Raw genomic sequence first — 20,597 nt, 5'->3', positions numbered from 1 at the left:
CAACCAGCACTACTGTAGACAACCAGGTATCCAATCGCTTCCATGAAGTATCATATCACACAACTGCAAATTCTTAGAGTGGTATATTTTCGTCAAAGAATGAAAATACTGCCACCTTTTTTTTTTAATACGTTTCCAGCACACAGACAGATTAACTACCCAAAAAAAGGGCCCGACAACCAAAATAAAATAATATGGAAGTCGTACACAGATAATTCTGCCACTTAGGAAAATCACAGTGCTTTTCTAGCACACAGACAGACAAATAAACAAAAAATTAAACTACCCAAAAAAAGCCGGACACAACCAGGAAATTAATGGAAGCCTTAGATTTGAAAATGTACAAGAAACTGTTGAGAACTCCTGGCTATACAGGAAATCATAATTAATTAACCCCAAAAAAGTTAAACAGCATATGATGCAATGTGTTTTCTTACTCTACAAGACTGGATGAAGAGTACCAAAATTAACTACAAGACCTGTTCAGGTTTGTCCACAGTATTATCCTACAGCACAGTACATTGATCCATGGTGGCAGCATGTTCATCCTCCTTGTCACATTTAACTCTCTGAAGGATCTCAACGTTTTGGAATTGTAATTTTTCCACCTGCCACATTTACAAGTGCTTTTAATTGATCCATGGCAGCAGCTTCCTTCGCATCAAATGCTAACTGCTTCTCTTTCAGTGCCTCACTTCTCTCCATTTGTCTTTTCTCCTTCCTGGCTCGTTCTCTTTCCAATCTGCAAAAATAAGCAGCTTGATATTCAAACCCCTAAGCTAGTACATGCAGAAAATGTGTTAAAATTAGCTCCAGAATTTGCAGTGTTCAAGTAGACTATGTATGTGGTGGATTTTCAGGCTAAAACACTTCCCACAACAATATGTGCATTAAAAAAAGGGCAACAGAGATTTCAATGGTTCTACCTTTGCTTGAAATCATCTCCGCCACCCATGATGTCCCGTTCCCTTAGTAATTCAGGGCTATCCTCACGAAAGCGAGCTTCCTCCCTCCGAATCGCCTTTTTCTCAAGAAGCCTGTCCTTACCTGTGGCCTTGGGAAGAAGCTCATCCATAAGCTCCTCACGCTCTCTGTGAAACCTCTTTCTTTGAGCTTTTTCAAGCTTTTTCAAAAATTCTTGCTCTTCTTCCCTGTCTGCACCCAGAATACAAGGGTCCATAAAGAGGTTAGAATGTTGCAGATCAAAAATGTAACCTGACAAATTAGTATGGAGAGAGAATCGACTTCCAAGGTTTGAAAAGAAGAACCCCTGGGCAGGTGCATGCTAAGAACCAACAAAAAATGTCATGAAGCATTGTCGGTCTGTACCTGTATGGTTAACTAAGATGCCTCCAACTGCCAATACACCTTACCTAGCAAAATTTCTTAAGCATTTGTACAGGCATGGACTGTGAGGCAGTATGGTAAATGAATGGTAAAGCACTTTACAAGGCTATCTTTGGCTGTCATCCACAAACCTCCTATTGATTCAAGCTCCACAGACCAGAAATAAAACCCAATGCACAAACAATCACAAGAACAGAAAATTCAACACAACGGTTGCTTTTAACCTCTATACCGGGGGTCGACATGGTGTTGTCCATCTTGGGGACAACTATGCATGTGAGATTGCAGGTATTGGCAGTGTGCCGTTACAGTTTCAGCATGGCTCTATCTTTACACTTCAACATGTACGGCATGGACCTCAGCTCCAGAAGAGCTTGATTAGAATAGGGCAGCTAGATGATGATGGTTTTCATACCACCTTTGGTGATGGAAAATGGAAGATCTGTAAGGGATCTAGGGTTATTGCCAGAGGTTGCAAGAGTGATACTTTGTATCTACTTCATGTATCTAGTGTGCATGACCATGTTGTTGCCGTGACCGAGCAGCCAAGCGTTTCTTTGTGGCTTGGCCAGTTGGGACAAATGAGTCAAACAGGAATGAAAGTGCTTTCTCGTTTGGGTTACTTGTCTTGTCTTCGTTATGCTGATTTTGAGCATTGTGATCATTGTATTTATGGCAAACATGCACAGACGTCTCACAAAAAGTCTCTTTCTTTGAAATCTTCTCCTCTAGAGTTAGTACATTCGGATGTATGTCAAATGCCAGGATTATCTTTAGGGGGGAAAAAAATATATTGTCACCTTTGTCGATGATGCTACACGGAAAGTATGGATTTATCCTATTCATAGCAAGGATGAAGTGCTTGATAAGTTTAAAAATTTCTTGGCATTGGCTGAAAATCAGATAGATAAGACACTTAAGTGTCTTTGCTCTGACAATGGTGGGGAATATGTGTCCAAGGCCTTACATGCAGTTTGTGACAACAAAGGAATAAAGAGGGAGCTCACTGCCCATCATAATCCGCCCCAAAATGGAGTTGCAGAGCATACGAATTGAACCATACCAGATAAGGTTCGTACGATGTTATCTCATACTGCATTACCCCATGGTTTTTGGGCAGAGGCTCTTATGACAGCCATTCACTTGATTAATAGGTCACCAAACAGGCCTTTTGGGGGGGGGGGGGGGGGGGGGGGAGGAGGGGGGGGGGAGAGTTCCCCAAGAAGCATGGTCAGGCAAAGCCACCTTCATATGCTCATCCGAAAGTGTTTGGCTATGAGGCTTTTGTACACATTCGTAAAGAAAAACGCAGCAAACTTGAGCCAAAGTCTTGTAAATGCATTTTCCTAGGATATGGTGACGAAGGTAAAATGGGGTATAGATTATGGGATCCCGAGAAAAGGAAAGTAGTACGCAACAATGACGTTATCTTCCGGGAAGATCGCATGCACAAACAGCCCGAAAAGACTAAGGAGGTCCATAGGGTTGTATTACGGGAAGAAATACCTTTTGGACAGCAAACTATGCCCGTTGTACAACAGCAAATACCTGCTGTAAATAAACCTGTAAATGCAGGGAATGATGCTGGAAATGATCAGCCAGCTATTGCCCATGAAAATGAGCCATTACATGTGCAGGAACAGCCAGGAGAGCAAGCTGTTAATGCTGATTTGCAAGCTGAAATGCCAAGACAGCATGCTAAAAATGGAAATTTGCAGGAACAGCCAGCAAACAATGACCATTGGGTTAGGAGATCATCTAGGGCTACTAGACAACCTGACAGATTTGTTCCTGGTGCAATTAATGTGGCTGATTATGTCATATTGACAAACTGTGGTGAACCGTCTTGCTTCAAGGAAGCAATGGACAGACAAGACAGTAAGAAATGGTATAAACCCATGTTGTCAGAGATGTAATCTCTTGAAAAAAATGGCACTTGGAACTTGGTGCAGTTGCCTAAAGGGCAGAAAACCCTTCCATGCAAATGGGTTTACAAGATGAAGGTCACTTCTAGTTCCTCACCAAAGTAAAAAGCAAGATTGGTTGCAAAGGGGTACAAGCAAGAGCATGGAATTGACTTTGATGAGATTTTCTCTCCTGTAGTCAAGATGACTACATTGAGAACCATTTTGGGCCTCGTTGCAGTTGAGGATATGGAGCTCATACAAATGGATGTAAAGACTGTGTTTTTACATGGTGCTCTGCATGAAGACATATATATGCAGCAGCCTAAAGGATTTGTTGAACAAGGGAAAGAAAATATGGTATGTAAACTCAAAAGGAGTTTGTATGGGCTGAAACAAGCACCAAGAGAATGGTATCATAAGTTTGATACATTCATGCAGTCCCAAGGCTTTCATAGAAGTCAAGTGGATCACTCCTTGTATACCAAGAAGGCAACAGATGGCAGCATGATTATCTTGGTTTTGTATGTTGAATTCATGCTGATTGTTGGCAGGGATACTCATGCATTGGATTCATTGAAGCAAAGTCTCCATGGCAACTTTGACATGAAAGATCTTGGTGATGCAAATCACATTCTTGGCATGTGAATACTCAGAGATAGATCGAAAGGCTTACTCTATCTATCACAGCAGGAGTATATCTCCAAAGTTTTGCAACGTTTCAATATGGAGGGGGGGAAAACAATTGGGTTTCCATTGCCTCCATATGTGAAACTTAGTGCAAAGGACAGCCCTACATCTGATGATGAGAAGGCTGAAATGGCCAAGATACCATATGCTTCAACTGATGGCAGTTTGATGTATGCTATGGTTGCTACACGTCCTGACATTGCCTTTGCAGTGGGAGTGGTTAGCAGATACATGGCAACCCCAGCAAGAAACATAGGGATGCAATGAAAGGTATTATGAGATACCTCAAAGGCACAAAGGAGTTGTGCATTTGCTTTGGAAAGCACAAGGCATCTGTTGTTGGCTTTACGGATGCAGACTATGCTGGTCATGCGGACTGCAGGAAGTCCACTTCTGGGTATGTGTTTACTTTCACAGGAGGAGCACTCTCTTGGATCTCCAGGCTACAAAAGTGTGTTGCATTGTCTACTACAGAGGCAAGGTATGTGGCTGCCACTGAGGCATGCAAGGAGGCTTTATGGCTTTCACGTCTGGTGGGAGAGCTTGGCATCACAGAGTTACCTATCATCCATTGTGATAGTCAGAGTGCTATCATGCTAGCACGGAATCCTATCTTTCATGCAAAGACAAAGCACATACAAATGAAGTACCGCTTCATTAGAGATGTACTCGACAGCAAGAGCATTGAGCTTGTCAAAGTGCATATACAGATGATAATCCTACAGACCTTCTCACGAAGGGTCTTCTAGCAAAGCGGTTTGCTCATTGCCGACAGATGATGGGAGTTGGATAGATATATGTATTTCAGCTTTGTACATACCTAGACTTAGCCAATTCTTTTCTCCTCTTAAGGCACATTGCCTTTAGGTGGGAGGTTGTTGGGAATAAAGACCTCGTACCTTTTGAATGTGCTCGGGTGTGAACACACCCTTAGCACTTGTACTTACACATATATATCTATCTAAAAAAACCTAAAGGTGCACACTCGTCATTGTACCTGAAAACGTGCTTGCTCTCTACTCTACTCTCTCTCACACTCTCTATCTCTCACTGCACATAGGACAATCTGTCTCAATCTCCGTGCCTAACTGGTCCCTACATCTTCTTCCGCTACATCAAAATCTCACTTTTGCAAGTTTCAAGTGTTTTCAGCTTGCTGCCCACACCCCTTTCGCAAAGGACATCGCAATCTCAACTATCCTTTGCTGTCATCTACAATCTGGCACCTGTTTCCAACATTCCACCCGCAGTTTGCAGCTATTTACGGCAAAGCGACTGTTGTTGATCACTCTCCCTTCCAAAAACAATCTCGTTTTTGTAGATTTCAGGTATTTCAGCTTGCTGCCCACACCCAGATGCAGAGGACATCGCTGTCCAAGCTGGCCATTGCTATCTACAACAGTCTGGTGCTTGTTTCCAACCTATCACACACTATTCGGAGCTGATTTTAGCATCCTGACTACTACTATTGGTCTTTCCTGCGTTTTTAGTCTTTCTCTCTCCTCACCTGCGTTTTTAGTCTTTCTCTCTCCTCACTTGCGTTTTTCTACTGGTTGCAACCTCTTACTGCTGGTCGCATCCTCCTCCCACTGGCAACTCACTTCCAGCCCTTCCACTGCCCTCCTAGCCCTTGAGGCGAACATTGCAGTTCATGGTTCAAGGCTGACCTCTCCCTTCTCTAGCAAGGCACACTAGTACCCATGACTTCTTCCCCAACAAATGACCAAACTACTGGGTGCTCCTACTGTGGCATCACCGGACACACCACTGATACTTGCCGACTTCAACCTTTGCTCCCCACCCCCCCGAAATGTGTCTTCCACCACGCACTCCTTGTGCCACCTCTCCTTTCTAGGCCACAAAGATTGTTCTGCATCAGCTATCAGAGTACTATGCTCAAGGCAATAAGACACATCCGATACGCACTAAGTCCTTTCACGCACATGGAGGATCAATTGGCACTATGACCACCTAGAGATCGTCGCAATGCCAGTAGCACTTTTCTCCCACCTATTTTCGAGTACAGTGGCTACCATGGCCCGTGGTTCTACAATCCGCTCCATCGAGAGACAGTGATTGTTTGATACCGTCTCCTCGTCAATCCGCTCCTTCGAGAGACAGTGGCTACTCAACTCCTTCCTGTTCTTCGGCTTCCTAGTCCGCTCCATTAAGAAGTAGCGGCTGTTGCCCACTCATTGCTCAGTCTGAGCCCCACCCTTCACCCTCACCTACTCAGGTTCGAGAGGCCACCTCTAGAGTTCTTCACCACCCCAAATACCTTCTTCGGCACGACCAACGGCACTTCCTTCATTCTCAAACACTTCAGAGTCCATGATCCATGAGTTTTTGGATTCCCTATCTATCTCAAAGGGGGGTCCCCACCCCCCGCTCAATCCTTCACACACCCTTGCGGAGACCTTTTACCTTCTTCTTCTTCTACCCTTGGATGGGGTGGCTTCCTTCCAACGGTCATCTCACCTATTGCTACCTAGGATCTCAAGGATCTGCCTAGATCGAGGCCTTGGAGGTTCAACCGCGACTTGGTAACGAGGCCTTCGTATTCCTTCTTGCATGGATGCACAAAGCTAGTGGCTTCTCTCCCAAGGTTGAGTTTCGAGTTCTCCAGTTCACTCTGTCTACTGTTCTTTACTACAGGTTACCTTTCATGAGGAATTCTTGGATCTTAGGGATCCTCTACATTTTCTTCCTCCTCTTCTTCTTGCCTTGGTCACTTGGTTAGCATGGAGCCAACTCCCGAGATCGAGTACGAGCATATCCTTATGGTTCTCGACACCACACAATGTCTGACATTCCTCCTATGCATTGCATGTTTTCATCATCTTTATACTAGGGCGCTTGGGCAAGTGAACAATTCTCTACATCTTCTTCCTCCTCTTCTTCTTGCCTTGGTCACTTGGTCAACATAGAGCCAACTCCCGAGATCGAGAACGGGTATATCCTTATGGTTCTCAACACCACACAAAGTCCGACATTCCTCCTATGCATTGCATGTTTTCATCATCTTTGTACTAGGGCACTTGGGCAAGTGAACAATTCCCCTGCGAGGGACATTGTCCAAGTGGCACCTGTTGCATGAGCATTCTTCAACATGTAGCATTCCATATCCATCTCACTCTTCTCTTGTTTCCCTTTTTGGGCCTAAGAGGGGGTGTTGAGAAACCCTTCACCCGGAATTTGTGTTTTTTCATTTTTGCCTTTTCAAGTTTAGGGTTCGTAGCCCCAAAAAGGAGCGCCACCCTAGACTGACTGTGCCTATTTATAGACCACTCTCTCACTCATTCTTTACACTTCATTCACTCAGTCCGTCACCTCTTCTCTCCAACCTCTCCACCGCCCTCACACCCCTTCAAGAGGACATTGCGGTTCGTGGTTCGTAGCTATCTTCATCATCTTCCTTGTGCTACGACACCCATGTTCCCTTGTATCACATTCACTCCATGATTCAGAGCTTCATCATTTCATTCATCAGACTTTCTTCTCTCTTCTCTTCTCTTCTCCATGTTTGCCGAGTTCACTCTGTGTTCCTCCCCGCAAACCCTGTTGTTTCGCTGGTACGTCATCTTTTGACATTGTGGACGCACAGATCATCGACAAGGACTTTCAACAATTTCTTAGGCATGTCCTTGAAGATAGCACATATGAGGCGTTGGAAGGTAGTAGGAGAATTAGTCAATCCAAATGGCATGACTATATAGACAAACACCCCCCATTCGGTGGCGAATGCCATCTTGTGCCTATCGTCCGGGTGGACTTGGACTTAGTTATAGCCTGAGAAGCCATCCACAAAATTGGGCTTCCTTTTCTGCCGCTCTCTAGTATGTGCTCTATATATGTCAACGGGTAGTTCTCTCTCTTTGTAGCCGCGTTGACTTTCTTATAGTTTACGCACACCCGAATCTTCTCGTTCTTCATGACAATAACTATGGGTGATACTTGGTGCTCGTAACTTTGAAGTTGACTCCACCCCAAATAATGGTGTGATACAAGGCTGAACTAATCCCACTCACTCGTACTTCGAGACATTCTAGCCAAGCTCGATCGCAATCTACCTTGGAAACTCCTTTGCTCACTCAAAACGTGTTGACCTCTTGAGGTTTAGTATCCACTCTAATTTGTTCAATCACTCTTCCATCCATGTCATATTCTATGGTCCCTACTTCCTCTTCACTCTCCTCACTGATGGAACAGCAGTCTTCATGCTCATCGTCGAAACCCTCATACTCGGATTGTGTGTCGCTTGCAAGGTCCCTACTTTCGAGCTTTGCCATACTGGTGATGAAAGTCCAGTTATTGAACAAGTTTAAGCCGTGCACCTTAGTCCATTGCCACTCTTTGCTTTCCATAAGATCCTTGAGAGGCTTTAAATTGGTAATAGTTGGGTTGCCAAATAGCTTACTTGACAGGTACTCTAGGATTTTGTGAAGTTTCAATTTGTTTATTGGGACGCAATAGGTGATTGGCATTGGTTGGCTGATAAGACTCCCAGCGATCATGCACAAAGGCACTGTAAGTAGATTAGAAGTGATAGCAATGTTAGGTTTGCTAGTTGAGTCTACAGCTTGCTTGCATTCACCCTCATCCTCTGAGAATGGGAGATCCATGGTTGCCAATATGTGCATCCAATCGTACTTATCCTCGAGGCAAGGAATGTACGTCGTTAAACGTCCATAATCGCCTTTAGACCTTAAGTCGCCCTTTACTAGGGTAGAGATGGCATCTAAGTCCACTGGTGAGATTTTCCAATAGTCCATCTCTACTCAAACTGCTTCTGATCTATTGCTCAAAAATAGCAAGCCATTACCCTAGTCCTCTATCACTCTGCCATTCCTCATCCAAGGCTTGCATAGCAAGATATCGTAATCCACTCCCTTCATAACTATGAAGTTCACGGAGAATTGGGTTTCCACTACGATTAAAGGCTAGTCCTTCAGGACTCCAAAAGGTCTAACCTTCATCCCATTCGCTAGAGTGACGTTGAACCGTGTGGTTTCCACCGGTGGGTTTCCCCAAGCTTGCAAGACTAAGTGACTAAGTACACTAACCCCTGCTCATGTGTCTACTATCCCCTTTCATATAGTATCTCCTAGGGAAACAATAGGTAAGACTACATGCATCTCAATGCCCTCCAAAAAGGCACTTACTTGTCTGAACTTAGAACATTGGATTCAACATTAGGCTTGGTATGTGTGTCACGGCATCATGATCCAGAAAGTCTTGCGGTTTATGTTCATTATTGTGTTCTACCCATCGCTTCAATTCTTGCCAAAGTGCAAAGTTTTGTCTAAGCAATTTTCCCAACGACAATGTCACAAGAGTTGTTATTAGTGTGGTTAGCAATTTGCCATCCATCTTTTCCTCCTTGGCTTCATGGGCTCCCTGCCAATGCTCTTGAGCCACTTGCCTATTCATGACATCCTCATTCTATCCATGCAACTATTTATGTGATGGTGTCGCCTCTTTTGCTTGCAAGTATGTAGGAGAGACTGGTGGGCTCACGGTTGACAATTCATTAATCTTGTTCTCAATGATAGATTCCACAACTTGAAGGTGAGCTTGTGCTTCTTTTATCCACTCCTTGACCTTGTCTACAGCCCTCAGCTATTGGTTGGGATCAGGGTACTCTCCAACCTTAGCACTTCCCTTCTCTCTCGTCTTAGGAGCAGATGTTTCTGCTTCACCATCAGTTACCTGTTTTCCACCAAGGTAGTCTCACTCTCGATCTTGAGTATTACTTTTGCCTCAGTTCTCTTTTTCCTTCGTCGTCGACTCTTCTTTCCTATAGAGGATGCATCAAGGTTGCTAGGTCCAAATAATGAGATACCAGCATGCTTTGTATAAGCTGGTGTCATGACATTTATGAGAATAGAAGTGGCATCGTTGTCAAGTGACTCAACACAAAAGAGTCTGAGTAGCACAAATGTTACGATTACCGAGCTGGCGAAGGGTTTCTGCCTAGGGCAATCAGCGAACAGGTGTATGACTCCACATTAGGGTATGTCAAGTCGGCCTTCTCTCTATTTGCTTGCTCCTTTTCAAGGCAGCGAGACGAGATATGCCCTAGATGGCCACAAGTCCAATGTGCTATGGGTTCCTCGTTCTGAGCTCCTCCTAGGCTTCTACCTCTTCCTCTCCCTAAGGCCATGACCAACACAGGTCTATAGTCCATCAATATGGGATTACCCTCTTTGTCATAAGAGACATAAGGGTTCAAGTAAGAATCTTTCTCCAATGGTTCCTCCACAAAGTGCATTGGAGCAACGCTTGGTGGATGGGTCACGATAGGTCTTGGCCATCTAGGGATTCCCATTCTGTTGATGTCTATCCTTGGGGCGATTGGCTTCAAATCATTAGGTGCAGGGAGAGCCAAAGGGACTCCCCTTCCAAAATATGGTTGCCTAACTCCTAGCTAGTATAGCTGAGTATAGGGTTGCTAGTAAGGCAACTGTCTTGGCAACCAGTAGTGCATGGTGTCATGCCCGAATCTTCCACAATTGGTACAAGGCCTTGATCTGGGATCGGGACATTCAAAAGGCAAGTGGTTCCCTCCATAGTGGACACATAGCACATGAGGTTGAACTAGCCTTTGTATTAACTGTTGCAGTCTGGCCCGCTCCAATTTTAGTTCAGTTATAGCTTGGGTCTAGTCAACACTCTTTTCTTTTTCTTGTTCACTAGGGGCTGCCTACTTGCTAGTTATTGTAGCTCTCTCGGCATTCCTAAATGCATTGCTACCTTGTTGCGTAGCCCAAGAACTTCTCTCCCTGAGCAAGTCATCAACCCGTATGGCCTCCTCAAAGACTCTTGCAAGCACATCCCTTTGCATGTTCGAGTTGCATGTAAAGGCCTTGTAGAGTTCTTCATTGCGGATCCTGTTAATGAACACGGTAGAGACTGCTCTCTCATTGGGTCGCTCAACTGCAAGTATCCTCTTGTAGAGACTCCTCACATGTGTGACGTAGTCTCGTATGTCCTCTTTGTCTTTTTGGCTAACATTCATCAGCTTAACAATGAGGTTATTGGAGTATCCTTCCTTTTAGAATCTCTTGATTAAGAGATCCTTCAACTGAGTGAAGTTATTCCGTTCAGCATTGTCTAGACTGGTGAACCAAGTCCATCCCTTGTCTCCCAAGCAAAGACCAAATGCTTGTGCTCACTGAGTGGGGTCCGTGAGGTTGTTAGCCTCACACCCCTACTCAAACTGCTTGACGAAGCTATAGGGGTCATTCCCTGCTTGATATTTATCAAGTTGCTTTGCAACTATGGGTATTTTCATTTGGCTCCTCGTGTTTGGGGTAACTCTCACCTCGACTAGCAATGATGCCGCCAAGGCTGCCCCACTTTGCTCAGCGCTTGTATTATCTAGCAATCTTTTTGTGAGTAGCTTGCTCACTTTAAGGTCGGCTTCCAAGGCTCTCTCTCTGTTGGCATTGCCTTCCATTCTATTCCTACCTGAGGTGGCTAGGATCCTGTGAACCTCGTTGAGCTCTCTCTCCTAACACAACCTCTGAGACCTTTGCTCCTAGCTATATAGCTCCCAATGCGTTGCAATGTTGTCCTTGCCATCTCCTCTCCTTCTTAAGGTCGGCTATGACATCAGCTACTGGTCTTCCATGGTGTGCTATCCTCGTCTACTAGTCGTACTGTGTAACAAGTCCCCAAATATCGTTCGGGTACTCTCATATGTTAATGTCAAGGTCGAGGTTGAGAATTTTCTCGTTCGAGCTGGTGCCTGCCATAGTAGTTGCCTCGTGTCTCACTAGTGCTTCTATGAGGTCAACTAGGCCGGCTAAAACTGTACCCCTAATCTTGGCTAGCCTTTCCTTCCCTCAACAGTCTGATGGGTGTGTCTCCTCTAGGTCTTTGTTCCTGATATCGGGTCAATCATCTGACTCTCAGGGTTGTACTCCTACTAGTGGGTTCGTTCTTAGCTTAATCCCCCTTAGCGTGTTCCTTGTTAATCCAACAATTTGCAAATATACAACACTTACACACTAGCAATGCGACTCGATGTGCGATATGCGAAAGCAATCTTTCTAGCTTTCACATGTGCTTAAATGCCTACAATGGCGAGTGTGACCTTTGATGAAGTCAACTACATCCAATCAATTTCCTATTCTTGCTACTTTTGAAGGGGGTTTTGATTACTCCTAATAGTTGAAATTAGGTCCTCTACGGATCATGACAAGTGATCTGACGCCTGTTCAACCAAGTGGGTCAACTTGGGTCTCTATCCACGGTAGCAGCCAATGGTCAGTCCTTTCAATTTCCCCCCCCCCCGACAGCTAGGTCAAGGTTTTCGAGTGCAAACAGTTCTATGGTTTCACCTACTGGTTCGGACTTCACCCTAGTTGCTGGTCAGATGGCAACAAGCTCTAACAGGTCTCAAAATGGTCAAAAGTCGATCAAAACAAGGTTCTAGACAACTTGTCCAAGTCCCAGGCTCAGACGTCCTAGTGGACTCCTGAAGGTATCTTGCCGTCCAAGTGACAAGGCTCGAACTTAGACAAGGGTTGCCCGTCCAAGTGTCCAAGTGACCATCCAAGGCCCCAAGTTTGACCGTCCGAGGCCGAGTAGTCAGACCCTTATCCGAGTCGAATGTCCAAGTGGATCAAACTTAAGTGATTCAAGCGTCCGAGCCAAGTCAAAGACTCCACCTCTGAGACCTACAATCAACGTCTGAGTGACACCCAAAAACCCGCCAAATGACATGAATATCCTTTTTTATGGCTTAATACTCACTATTTAATGCATCCAAGATTCCAAAATAATGCAACAATCAACAACAAGGATTCATAACATACCTGGAAGGGCTAAATGTGTCAATGGCAAGGATCGTAGATGTTGTTGCCTGTAGATCTATCACTCCCTATCTCTCTCTCTCAACCTCACTGAATGCAAATGAGCTCTCTCTTCCCCTTTTTTCACCTTTTATGTTTTCTCTTTCTTCCTACGCACTCTATTTTCCTTCTAGAACATAAAAAATCTATTTCCTTTCTTTCCCTATTCCCTTGTTTCCTAGTTATACAAAGAGTTATCTTTTCCTTATTTCCCACACCTTACTGTCTCAAATCTATTTAAAATACACAACTCTTATTCTAACCAATGCAAAGAAAGCTTCCTAAATTTAAACTAATCCACAAAAGAGATCGAATAGCCTCCGACCCCCTTGCTTCCTACAAAAAACCAAGTGCTATTTCGGAGATAAGCTCTTACTTTATCACTCGATTTGGAGCGTGTAAGCAACAAAGGTTGAATTCGTTGGTCCTAGCAATGGAACCAAAATGTCATTGCCCTCGCAGCAAACCACCAAGACCCACAGACTGCTTAATGCTTCAAGCATTTCAAGCCGAGAGTTATGGCTACCTCTCACATAGTCATCCGCACTCTTCCACACACTAATGTAGTAAGCTTACCTTCGAATCCAATCGAGTACCTCCTCCCACGAATCTGCCAATAGCTCCGCGATTCAAGATGCGACCTCAAGCAAACTCCATCTTCAAGCTCCGAGCTTCGACCTCCATAGACGTGCGCAAAAAGGGAGAAGAGAATAAGAAGATAAAAATGAAAAGAGGAGAAGAAAAGCTTCTCCACGATCTCTCACTCCTTCACACACACTCTCCCCATAAAAATGAAAAGAGAAGAAAAGTTTCTCCACAATCCCTCACTCCTTCACACACTCTCTCCCTCTCTCACACATCCTCTCTTCCTCCGATGCACAAGGAAGTAAGAGCAAAAGCAAGAAGAGAGCAAGTTTCGCCACACACAAGAATGAGTTTCTTTTCTCATTTCTTAACTTATATGCATGCCCTTATCCCTTCCTTGGGTGGCCAGCCATCCCCTTTTTGGTCCCTCCTTTGTCCATTCCTCTACTCTGCCTTTTTTCTCCTTCCTATTAGCATAGGCCTCAACTCGTACCTCTCATTCTTTACAATTTGCACAAGAGAGAGCCCGACATTCTTTTACAAAATGAATTGCAATGCACCCAACGCTTTTCATGCTAGCACATCCCGGTATGCTTACTATTGCGTGCTTCCTTTTACGTTTGAGGCTTTTTCTTGCACTTCATATCTTCAGATTTTTCTGCGTGTGCATTTCTCCTCCATCTTCTTATTGCCTTGGGATTGTCTTCCATTTCCGATTTTTTGGCTTTTTCGTCTTGGTTCTGAGGGCGTAACACATTCGTTTACAATTTTCATTCACTTCAAAGTTGTTATTTTTCTCTCTCCTTCTATTTGTGTTTGTTTCTTGTTTGAGTTTTGAATTTTACTTTTAGGACTTGAGTTTTATACATCTGTGTCTGTATCGTTGTGTTTCTGTAATGGTCGTAAACTTTTGTGTTTCCTCAATGCAAACCCTAACAACTACTCCATAATTTTCTTCGCACCAATGAGTCCAAAACCAATTCTTTCTAGATAGTGCTAGTTGCTCCCAAAGAGTTCTAGATTCTTTGGTTCCCTTTGAGAAGGGGTGCCACCCTTGATAGGACTTGCCTTCCTTTCTTGAGAGCTCTTGCCACCTTTGAATATCCCCCTTGAAAACAAGAATACTAGAGCCACCTCTAAAGTGGATAATATAGGGGAGGTTCATTTGTGGACTTAGTCATGCAACCTTGCATAGCACAAGAGTTGATATCTGAACTCATTAAAGGTTGGCAATCAAGGCACCAAAATATATTGATATACGAGTGGAAGTATTTAGGAGGCAGCATCAAAAATAAAGTGTCAACCCCTGGAAGGTATCTCCCTCTTGTCCCCTGCCTATTGAGGCCCCCAGATGGCTGTCTTCTACAGCAAATTGCTATTCTCTTATCAAAAAATGGACCAGTAGCTCTCTCTCTCTCTCTCTCTCTCTCTCTCTCTCTCTCTCTCTCTCTCTCTCTTTCGTAAATGGACCAGTAGCTCTCTCTCTCTCTCTCTCTCTCTCTCTCTCTCTCTCTCTCTCTCTCTCAAGCTGTAAACTGACCGAATGGCTAACACCTAGCCCCCAAAAACGTTTTCTCAATTTGCATGGGCATTTTTACTAAGTAGCAACCTTCTAAACCCATTTTTTCAAAATTATCCAGCCATTTCATTAAATTTTAAGATTAAATAATCTTGAAAATTAAATTAATTTCAACCCTTTGACCCACCCTGCCCAAAATTAAATGTGCCCATCCATAATTAAATTGGCTAAGCCATTTGCAACCCAAAGTGATCCCCAACCTCTGTTGACCCTTAGACTAGCATTATTAATTAATTAATGCTAATCCCTAGTATCACCACTAATACTTATTGGCTAAATAATTGTCCTAGGATTAAAACTGACACCAACTGACCCCCAAGGCCCAACTAGCATAACTTATCACAACTTTGCCTTTGACATCCACTGCATCCACACATCCCCATGACATGGACAGCCTCTACAACCATCCTTCTCTACTCCCAAGGGGTTGACTTATTATTGGTCTACAAGTACCAATCCCATTGCACTTCACGCATTCATTTCCCGTCCACCTCCATCTAAAACTACCTCACCACCTCATTAGGCATTTCATTAGCAAAGACCTGCTAGTGGGTATACGCAATGATTGTGGCATCCTAAGCTTAGCTCCATCTTCGCACTCTTAGGACTTTAGACTATCGAGTCACGCCCATAGAATTTTGTCCTTAGATTTTTCTTCTTAAGTCTTTCACTGCATTTACTCTCCCACACATACACATTTGCATCATTGCATTGTTCTTTCAATTAGCTTTTCATTTATGTTTTGTTTTATTTTTTAGAGCATCTCACTATTGACCTCTGTGCTTGAAGACCTTCATCTCTTTTGCAAGGTTTTGTTTTCAATGTAGGGCTAACATGCAAGTTCGCACCAGTCCTATCTAGGCTAGAGACTTGAGATGCACATCATTCCATTCATGGTTTCATTATCCTCAAATTTTTGCTCTTCTACTAGTATCAAGGCTTACCGTCCTACAGCAAATCATACAACAGCTCTCTTAATGCTATCATGGCGATGAATTCTACCATATCCTTCTAGTTGAAATGCTTCCTCATATCATGGTTCTCGACGCCACATGAAGACCAACATCCGGCTCCTCTTCCTCCTTCGGCATCAACATCCAAAGTTGAGAGGGGGTTGCTTCCCTTATTGGTATTTTACAAGTTTCGGTACTTGTCTTCGACATCAGCCTTCCCTCCCCCCCCCCAATGTACTTCCTCCTTTTTGCATTGCATGATTTCACCATCTTTGTAAAGGACGCTTTGCCGGCGCAACACCCTTTGTCTGACGCCCTATCCTCTCTGAGGTGACTACTTGGACTCCCTTGGTAAGATAACCATCGCCTCTATACTCTAGGTAGACCACTCAGTAGCCACCGTGCATCCTTTGTCCAATGCACTAGCTATAGCCTTTCTTTCTAGCTCTTTTTTGGGCCTAAGAGAGGGTGTTGAGCTAAGAAATGTATTACATGCTAATTAGCCTCTTAAACAGCCCCAAAACATGCTTATTTAATGAAAAACGCAAAATGGTGTGGGGTTCAAGAGAGTTTCTATGGAATCCTAGTTTGGGAGGGTCCATCCACATCTATAAATAGACAGGCTGCCCCCATTCAATCTTCACCCCTTTGTGCAGGTTTCCCACTCTACCGTGCAGATTTCAATCATCAGCCACCTACCATCAATTGTCCAACCATTATCAACTACAGCCCATCACTATCCAACCCTACGTGGCCTGTTTCTAGCCATCATCCTGTTGTTTGGAAGTCTCTATCTACTACGTCATCATAGCACCTAATCAGCTTGCATTTTCAACATTTGATAGCACAACAAGTTGTTATCTCTCCTACCAAACGATTGCTACACTACCTGCATTTTTGTTGTCCAACAAGCCGCTTACATCAACAAACACCTCTTCTATTGTCAAACCTAACACTAATAGTTCTCTGCTCACGTGATCAATTTTCAGCCTTCTCTAGCGGTACACTACAGTCTACTACATTTACCAAATTACAGCCTCCGACTGCTATGTTTTGGTGACTAGCCTATTCCCCTTCATTATTCACCACACTCTCATCTCTGATTGGTGGTTACAATACTTGGGATCCATCCCCAATGGACACCACTCTTCAACACTACCGCTCTTCCCTTGGGCACTTTGTACACTCTTCCTTCATTTACAGTTTTCTTTCACTCCAAAGTTGTGTTCTTTCTCTCTCCTTCTACTTGTGTTTCTTTTTGTGTTTGAGTTTTGAATTTTGCACGTCTATGTCTATATTATTGTATTTCTATCATGATCATACACTCTGTGTTTCTTCACGAGGGGACACTTTGGCAGTCTTGGCCAAAGGCAGGGAATCCATGGTCACATATGTTCAAAGGCATTCTTGACAGGATAGTCTTATATGCTATTGTGAGACATTGTTGACAAACACTGAGATCTATTCAGATTCTTCTCTATTTTCAAGTTCTAGTACAATCAACATCAACACTCAGGTTCTCTCCAAGGCACCTTGATGGTGCCTTGATCACCCACTACTTGGGTATCCATGGTGCTATTCTAGTGGTCTTTGTTGTATAGACTATGATGTCATTATCATTGTATCATTGTATTGTATTAGATTACCCATGATCTGAGAGAGGGTGTTGTATAGACTATGATATCATTATCATTGTATCATTGTATTGTATTGTATTGTATTGTATTAGATTACCCATGATCTGAGAGAGGATATTAGCAATCTGGTCAACTCATGTGTGAATCTGGGTCATGTTAGATATTACTAGGGTACTTAGGCATTTTATTGTGGCCTTTATGGTGCTTATTTGGGCATTTATTGGTGGCCAACATACTCTCATTTATGGCATATTTTTATCCTTTATATTTCGGGCTCCCTCCTCAATCAATCATCATCGCCTATCAGTTCTATTGGAGAGAGGGAGTCGGTATCAATGCCCACGCAGCCAGTGACTCACTGTTGTACATGACTATCCAGTGTTTGGTATATGGATTCCATTTCCTGATGAGCATTCTTGTAAGTTCTCTTCTTTGCAATGTTCTATGTTTTAATCCTATCCTTGTGTTCAACAATTTATTACAGCATCTATTTGTGCTTCCATTGTTGCATCCACTTTTAACAAGAATGACCCGGATGTCCAAGTGTGCTGGAAACATGCAAGACAAAATGGCCAGCCAACTGAGGGGGCATGCTATATATAGCCAAATAACCCATAATTTGACCAAATGCTGTGTAGGAGTGCCAAAATCTGGCCGACTATATAAAATAATGGAGAAAATGCAGTTGCCTATAGTATGAGCTGATCACCACAAAAACAAGTATGAATACGCCCTCCATTCACTAAAAAAGAAACAGAGAAGTGCACTACAATGCATGCTCTAGAAAGAGCTGTCTCATCCGTCAAAATACATGACAAACTAAATGTTAAAAGCTCCTAATGTCTTACACTAAAGATGGTCAAAAAGAAGAGGGACAACAAGCCGCCAATGCATTGGATGCACATGATCCTAATGGAAAAAGAGGTTGAGAATGAAGAACGATCAGGTGCAAATCTCATAAAATATCTAACACAATTCATCAAAATCCTTTATGTGCTGAAAAGCTGCCAATGCATTGGATGCAGATGATTAAAAAGAGGTTGAGAATGAAGAGGAAGCAAGTTCAACTTTCACATCATATCTAGTTGGTGCAATGGGCGCCCTAATGCAACTCACTCAAAGTCCTTTATGCGCTGAAAATTTAAATGCTCTTTCTTTGCCTATGACGGGAAGGTAGCATTCACTGTTTCAAATGCCTAGAGAGCTTCATAGGCAGCAGCCTCTTCAAATGCCTTTTGATGCACAAACTCCAAGTATGCCAAATGCACAAGGAGCTCTGATCCAAGAATCCACTTACGCACGGCTGCTAATTTACATGGGTAAAATAGTTGTTTTCAGTCCTACAGATTTTGGATGGCCAACTTTGCTCCAAGCTTCAGCACATCCAGGCAGCCAACTTTGCTCCAACCTTCAGCACATCCAGGGTAATTTTGTGGTGGTTCAATGTTCCAAAATCCAAGCTATGGCTAGAGAAAATACATGTGTGCATGCATGCATGGATATGTGTGTGTAATCCCTGAGCTTCGCCTAGGATATAAGGAATTGGCACACACTAATAACAATGGATACCTAACCTAGATTCATACACAATTATTAGTATATCTAGCATGTTGAAGGTCAACTTCTAAATGCAAGACTCCACTTTACTCTTAACAAATGAGAAAAAACATACCAACAGCAAATTCTTTCTCCCCTCTAATTTGCCACTTGTGTCCAGAACGAGCAGCAAAGTCAATGCCTTCATAATACTTCCTTGACAGTTTCCCTGAATTCCAGGCTTCCACAAAATCCACAAAGAGTCTTCTTGTATCGTCTGCTGAAAGGCTAGAAAAAAATACGCTCCGCTCTTCCTTCAGCCATGTTGAAAATTCCTTGTTCTTCTCATAATAATCTTCTTCTGAAAGAGCCTGGATCAAAATGAGCACACAACAAAGCAGTTACAAAAATGAAATTTTCGATTAAAGCAAGAATGAACATATGGAGGTACCTTATGTGATGCACTCTTGGGCTTGGTGTCCCTATCATTGTCCCCATTTGAGCGATCTCTAGAATGCTTGTGTCCTGGTTTCACCAAGTCTTACTTGAGTAAATTCAAAGTAGAGATTTTCTTTTAGATATTGTTGACAGGCAAACAAAGCAAAATGCACACAAGCAGCATCTCTGTACTGAATGTAACAACAAACCTGTCCATGCACAGATGTACAATCACTATCACAAATGTAGAAATATAAGCATCTTAATGCACCACTAAAGACCACGTTGCATGCAAGTATATACATCAATATGTAGATAGCATGAGAAGCACATGCACTATTTACTCTTCAAGATGTCTTTTGCTTCCTTCAACAGTCTCTGTTTCTTCCTTTTATCATCCTCGTCGCCACTGCTGCCCTCGCTGTCATCGCTATGATGTCTTCTCTTTCTCTTCTTTCTTTCCTTCTTGGACTCTTTTTTGTCCGTACTTTTCTTCTTCTTGCTGGCGCTGCTACTGCTTCTCTTATGATCTCTCTCTTTCCGCCTGTCTTTACTGCGTCTCCTTTCTTCTTCGCCGCTAGATTCACCTTAAATTTCCAAAGTAAGGCGTTTGAACTATGGCGTCGAAAACTTAAGGAATGGACTGAATGTTTCTGCTCGTCCCGTTTATACTTACCTGACAAATCCTCGTCAGGAGAAGACGGAGAGCTATGCTTGCCCATAGCGAAGGACCAGCTACAGACTGGAATTGGAATATAAATGTCCGGATTGCAGGAAAGAGTTTGCAAGTTCTAGCATATAGTGCCAATTTTCAAGCGCTTTACTAGACTTTGTAGAAGTCTTAGAAAGTAGACTCCACATGGTGTGACATCTTCCAAGTTTAGTCGGGTGCTGAGTGATGCCACCCTAAGGCATATTGCTTAGACACACTCTCTCTCTCATCCCAAGTTATACATGGACACACATCTCCCACACAATCTTAGATGTGCCATTGGTGAGATCTGCAACTACCAACAATGAACTGAGAGTGGGATATATGACAATATTACACCAAAGGACCACGTCTACCA

At 43.3% G+C, this 20,597-nt stretch overlaps 1 protein-coding gene across 1 annotated transcript; it reads right to left on the bottom strand.

Annotated features, from left to right (window-relative positions):
* Nucleotides 1-351: 351 nt before the first annotated feature.
* Nucleotides 352-20,359, bottom strand: LOC148026687 (uncharacterized). The gene is made up of 6 exons (XM_087691155.1): nucleotides 20,204-20,359; nucleotides 19,872-20,114; nucleotides 19,541-19,614; nucleotides 19,226-19,460; nucleotides 927-1,155; nucleotides 352-742 (listed from the first exon to the last, which is right to left on the bottom strand). Exons 1-6 carry the CDS (start codon nucleotides 20,247-20,249, stop codon nucleotides 580-582), a joined length of 990 nt encoding a protein of 329 aa, XP_087547281.1. The 5' UTR covers nucleotides 20,250-20,359; the 3' UTR covers nucleotides 352-579.
* Between the last annotated feature and the right edge of the window lie 238 nt (nucleotides 20,360-20,597).

This window comes from Lygodium microphyllum, chromosome 13, assembly GCF_053477565.2.
Source record: "Lygodium microphyllum isolate KBCC chromosome 13, Lygodium_microphyllum_v1.1.10, whole genome shotgun sequence".
In the NCBI taxonomy this organism is placed as follows: domain Eukaryota; kingdom Viridiplantae; phylum Streptophyta; class Polypodiopsida; order Schizaeales; family Lygodiaceae; genus Lygodium; species Lygodium microphyllum.
This window is presented reverse-complemented; position numbering and strand designations above follow the sequence as displayed.

Coding starts and splice junctions, on each gene's coding strand:
- LOC148026687 (XM_087691155.1), bottom strand. CDS start 20,249: ATGGGCAAGCATAGCTCTCCGTCTTCTCCTGACGAGGATTTGTCAG. Junction 19,615..19,871: donor AGCAAAAGACATCTTGAAGA/GTAAATAGTGCA, acceptor TGGTGAAACCAG/GACACAAGCATTCTAGAGAT. Junction 743..926: donor GGAGATGATTTCAAGCAAAG/GTAGAACCATTG, acceptor TTATTTTTGCAG/ATTGGAAAGAGAACGAGCCA.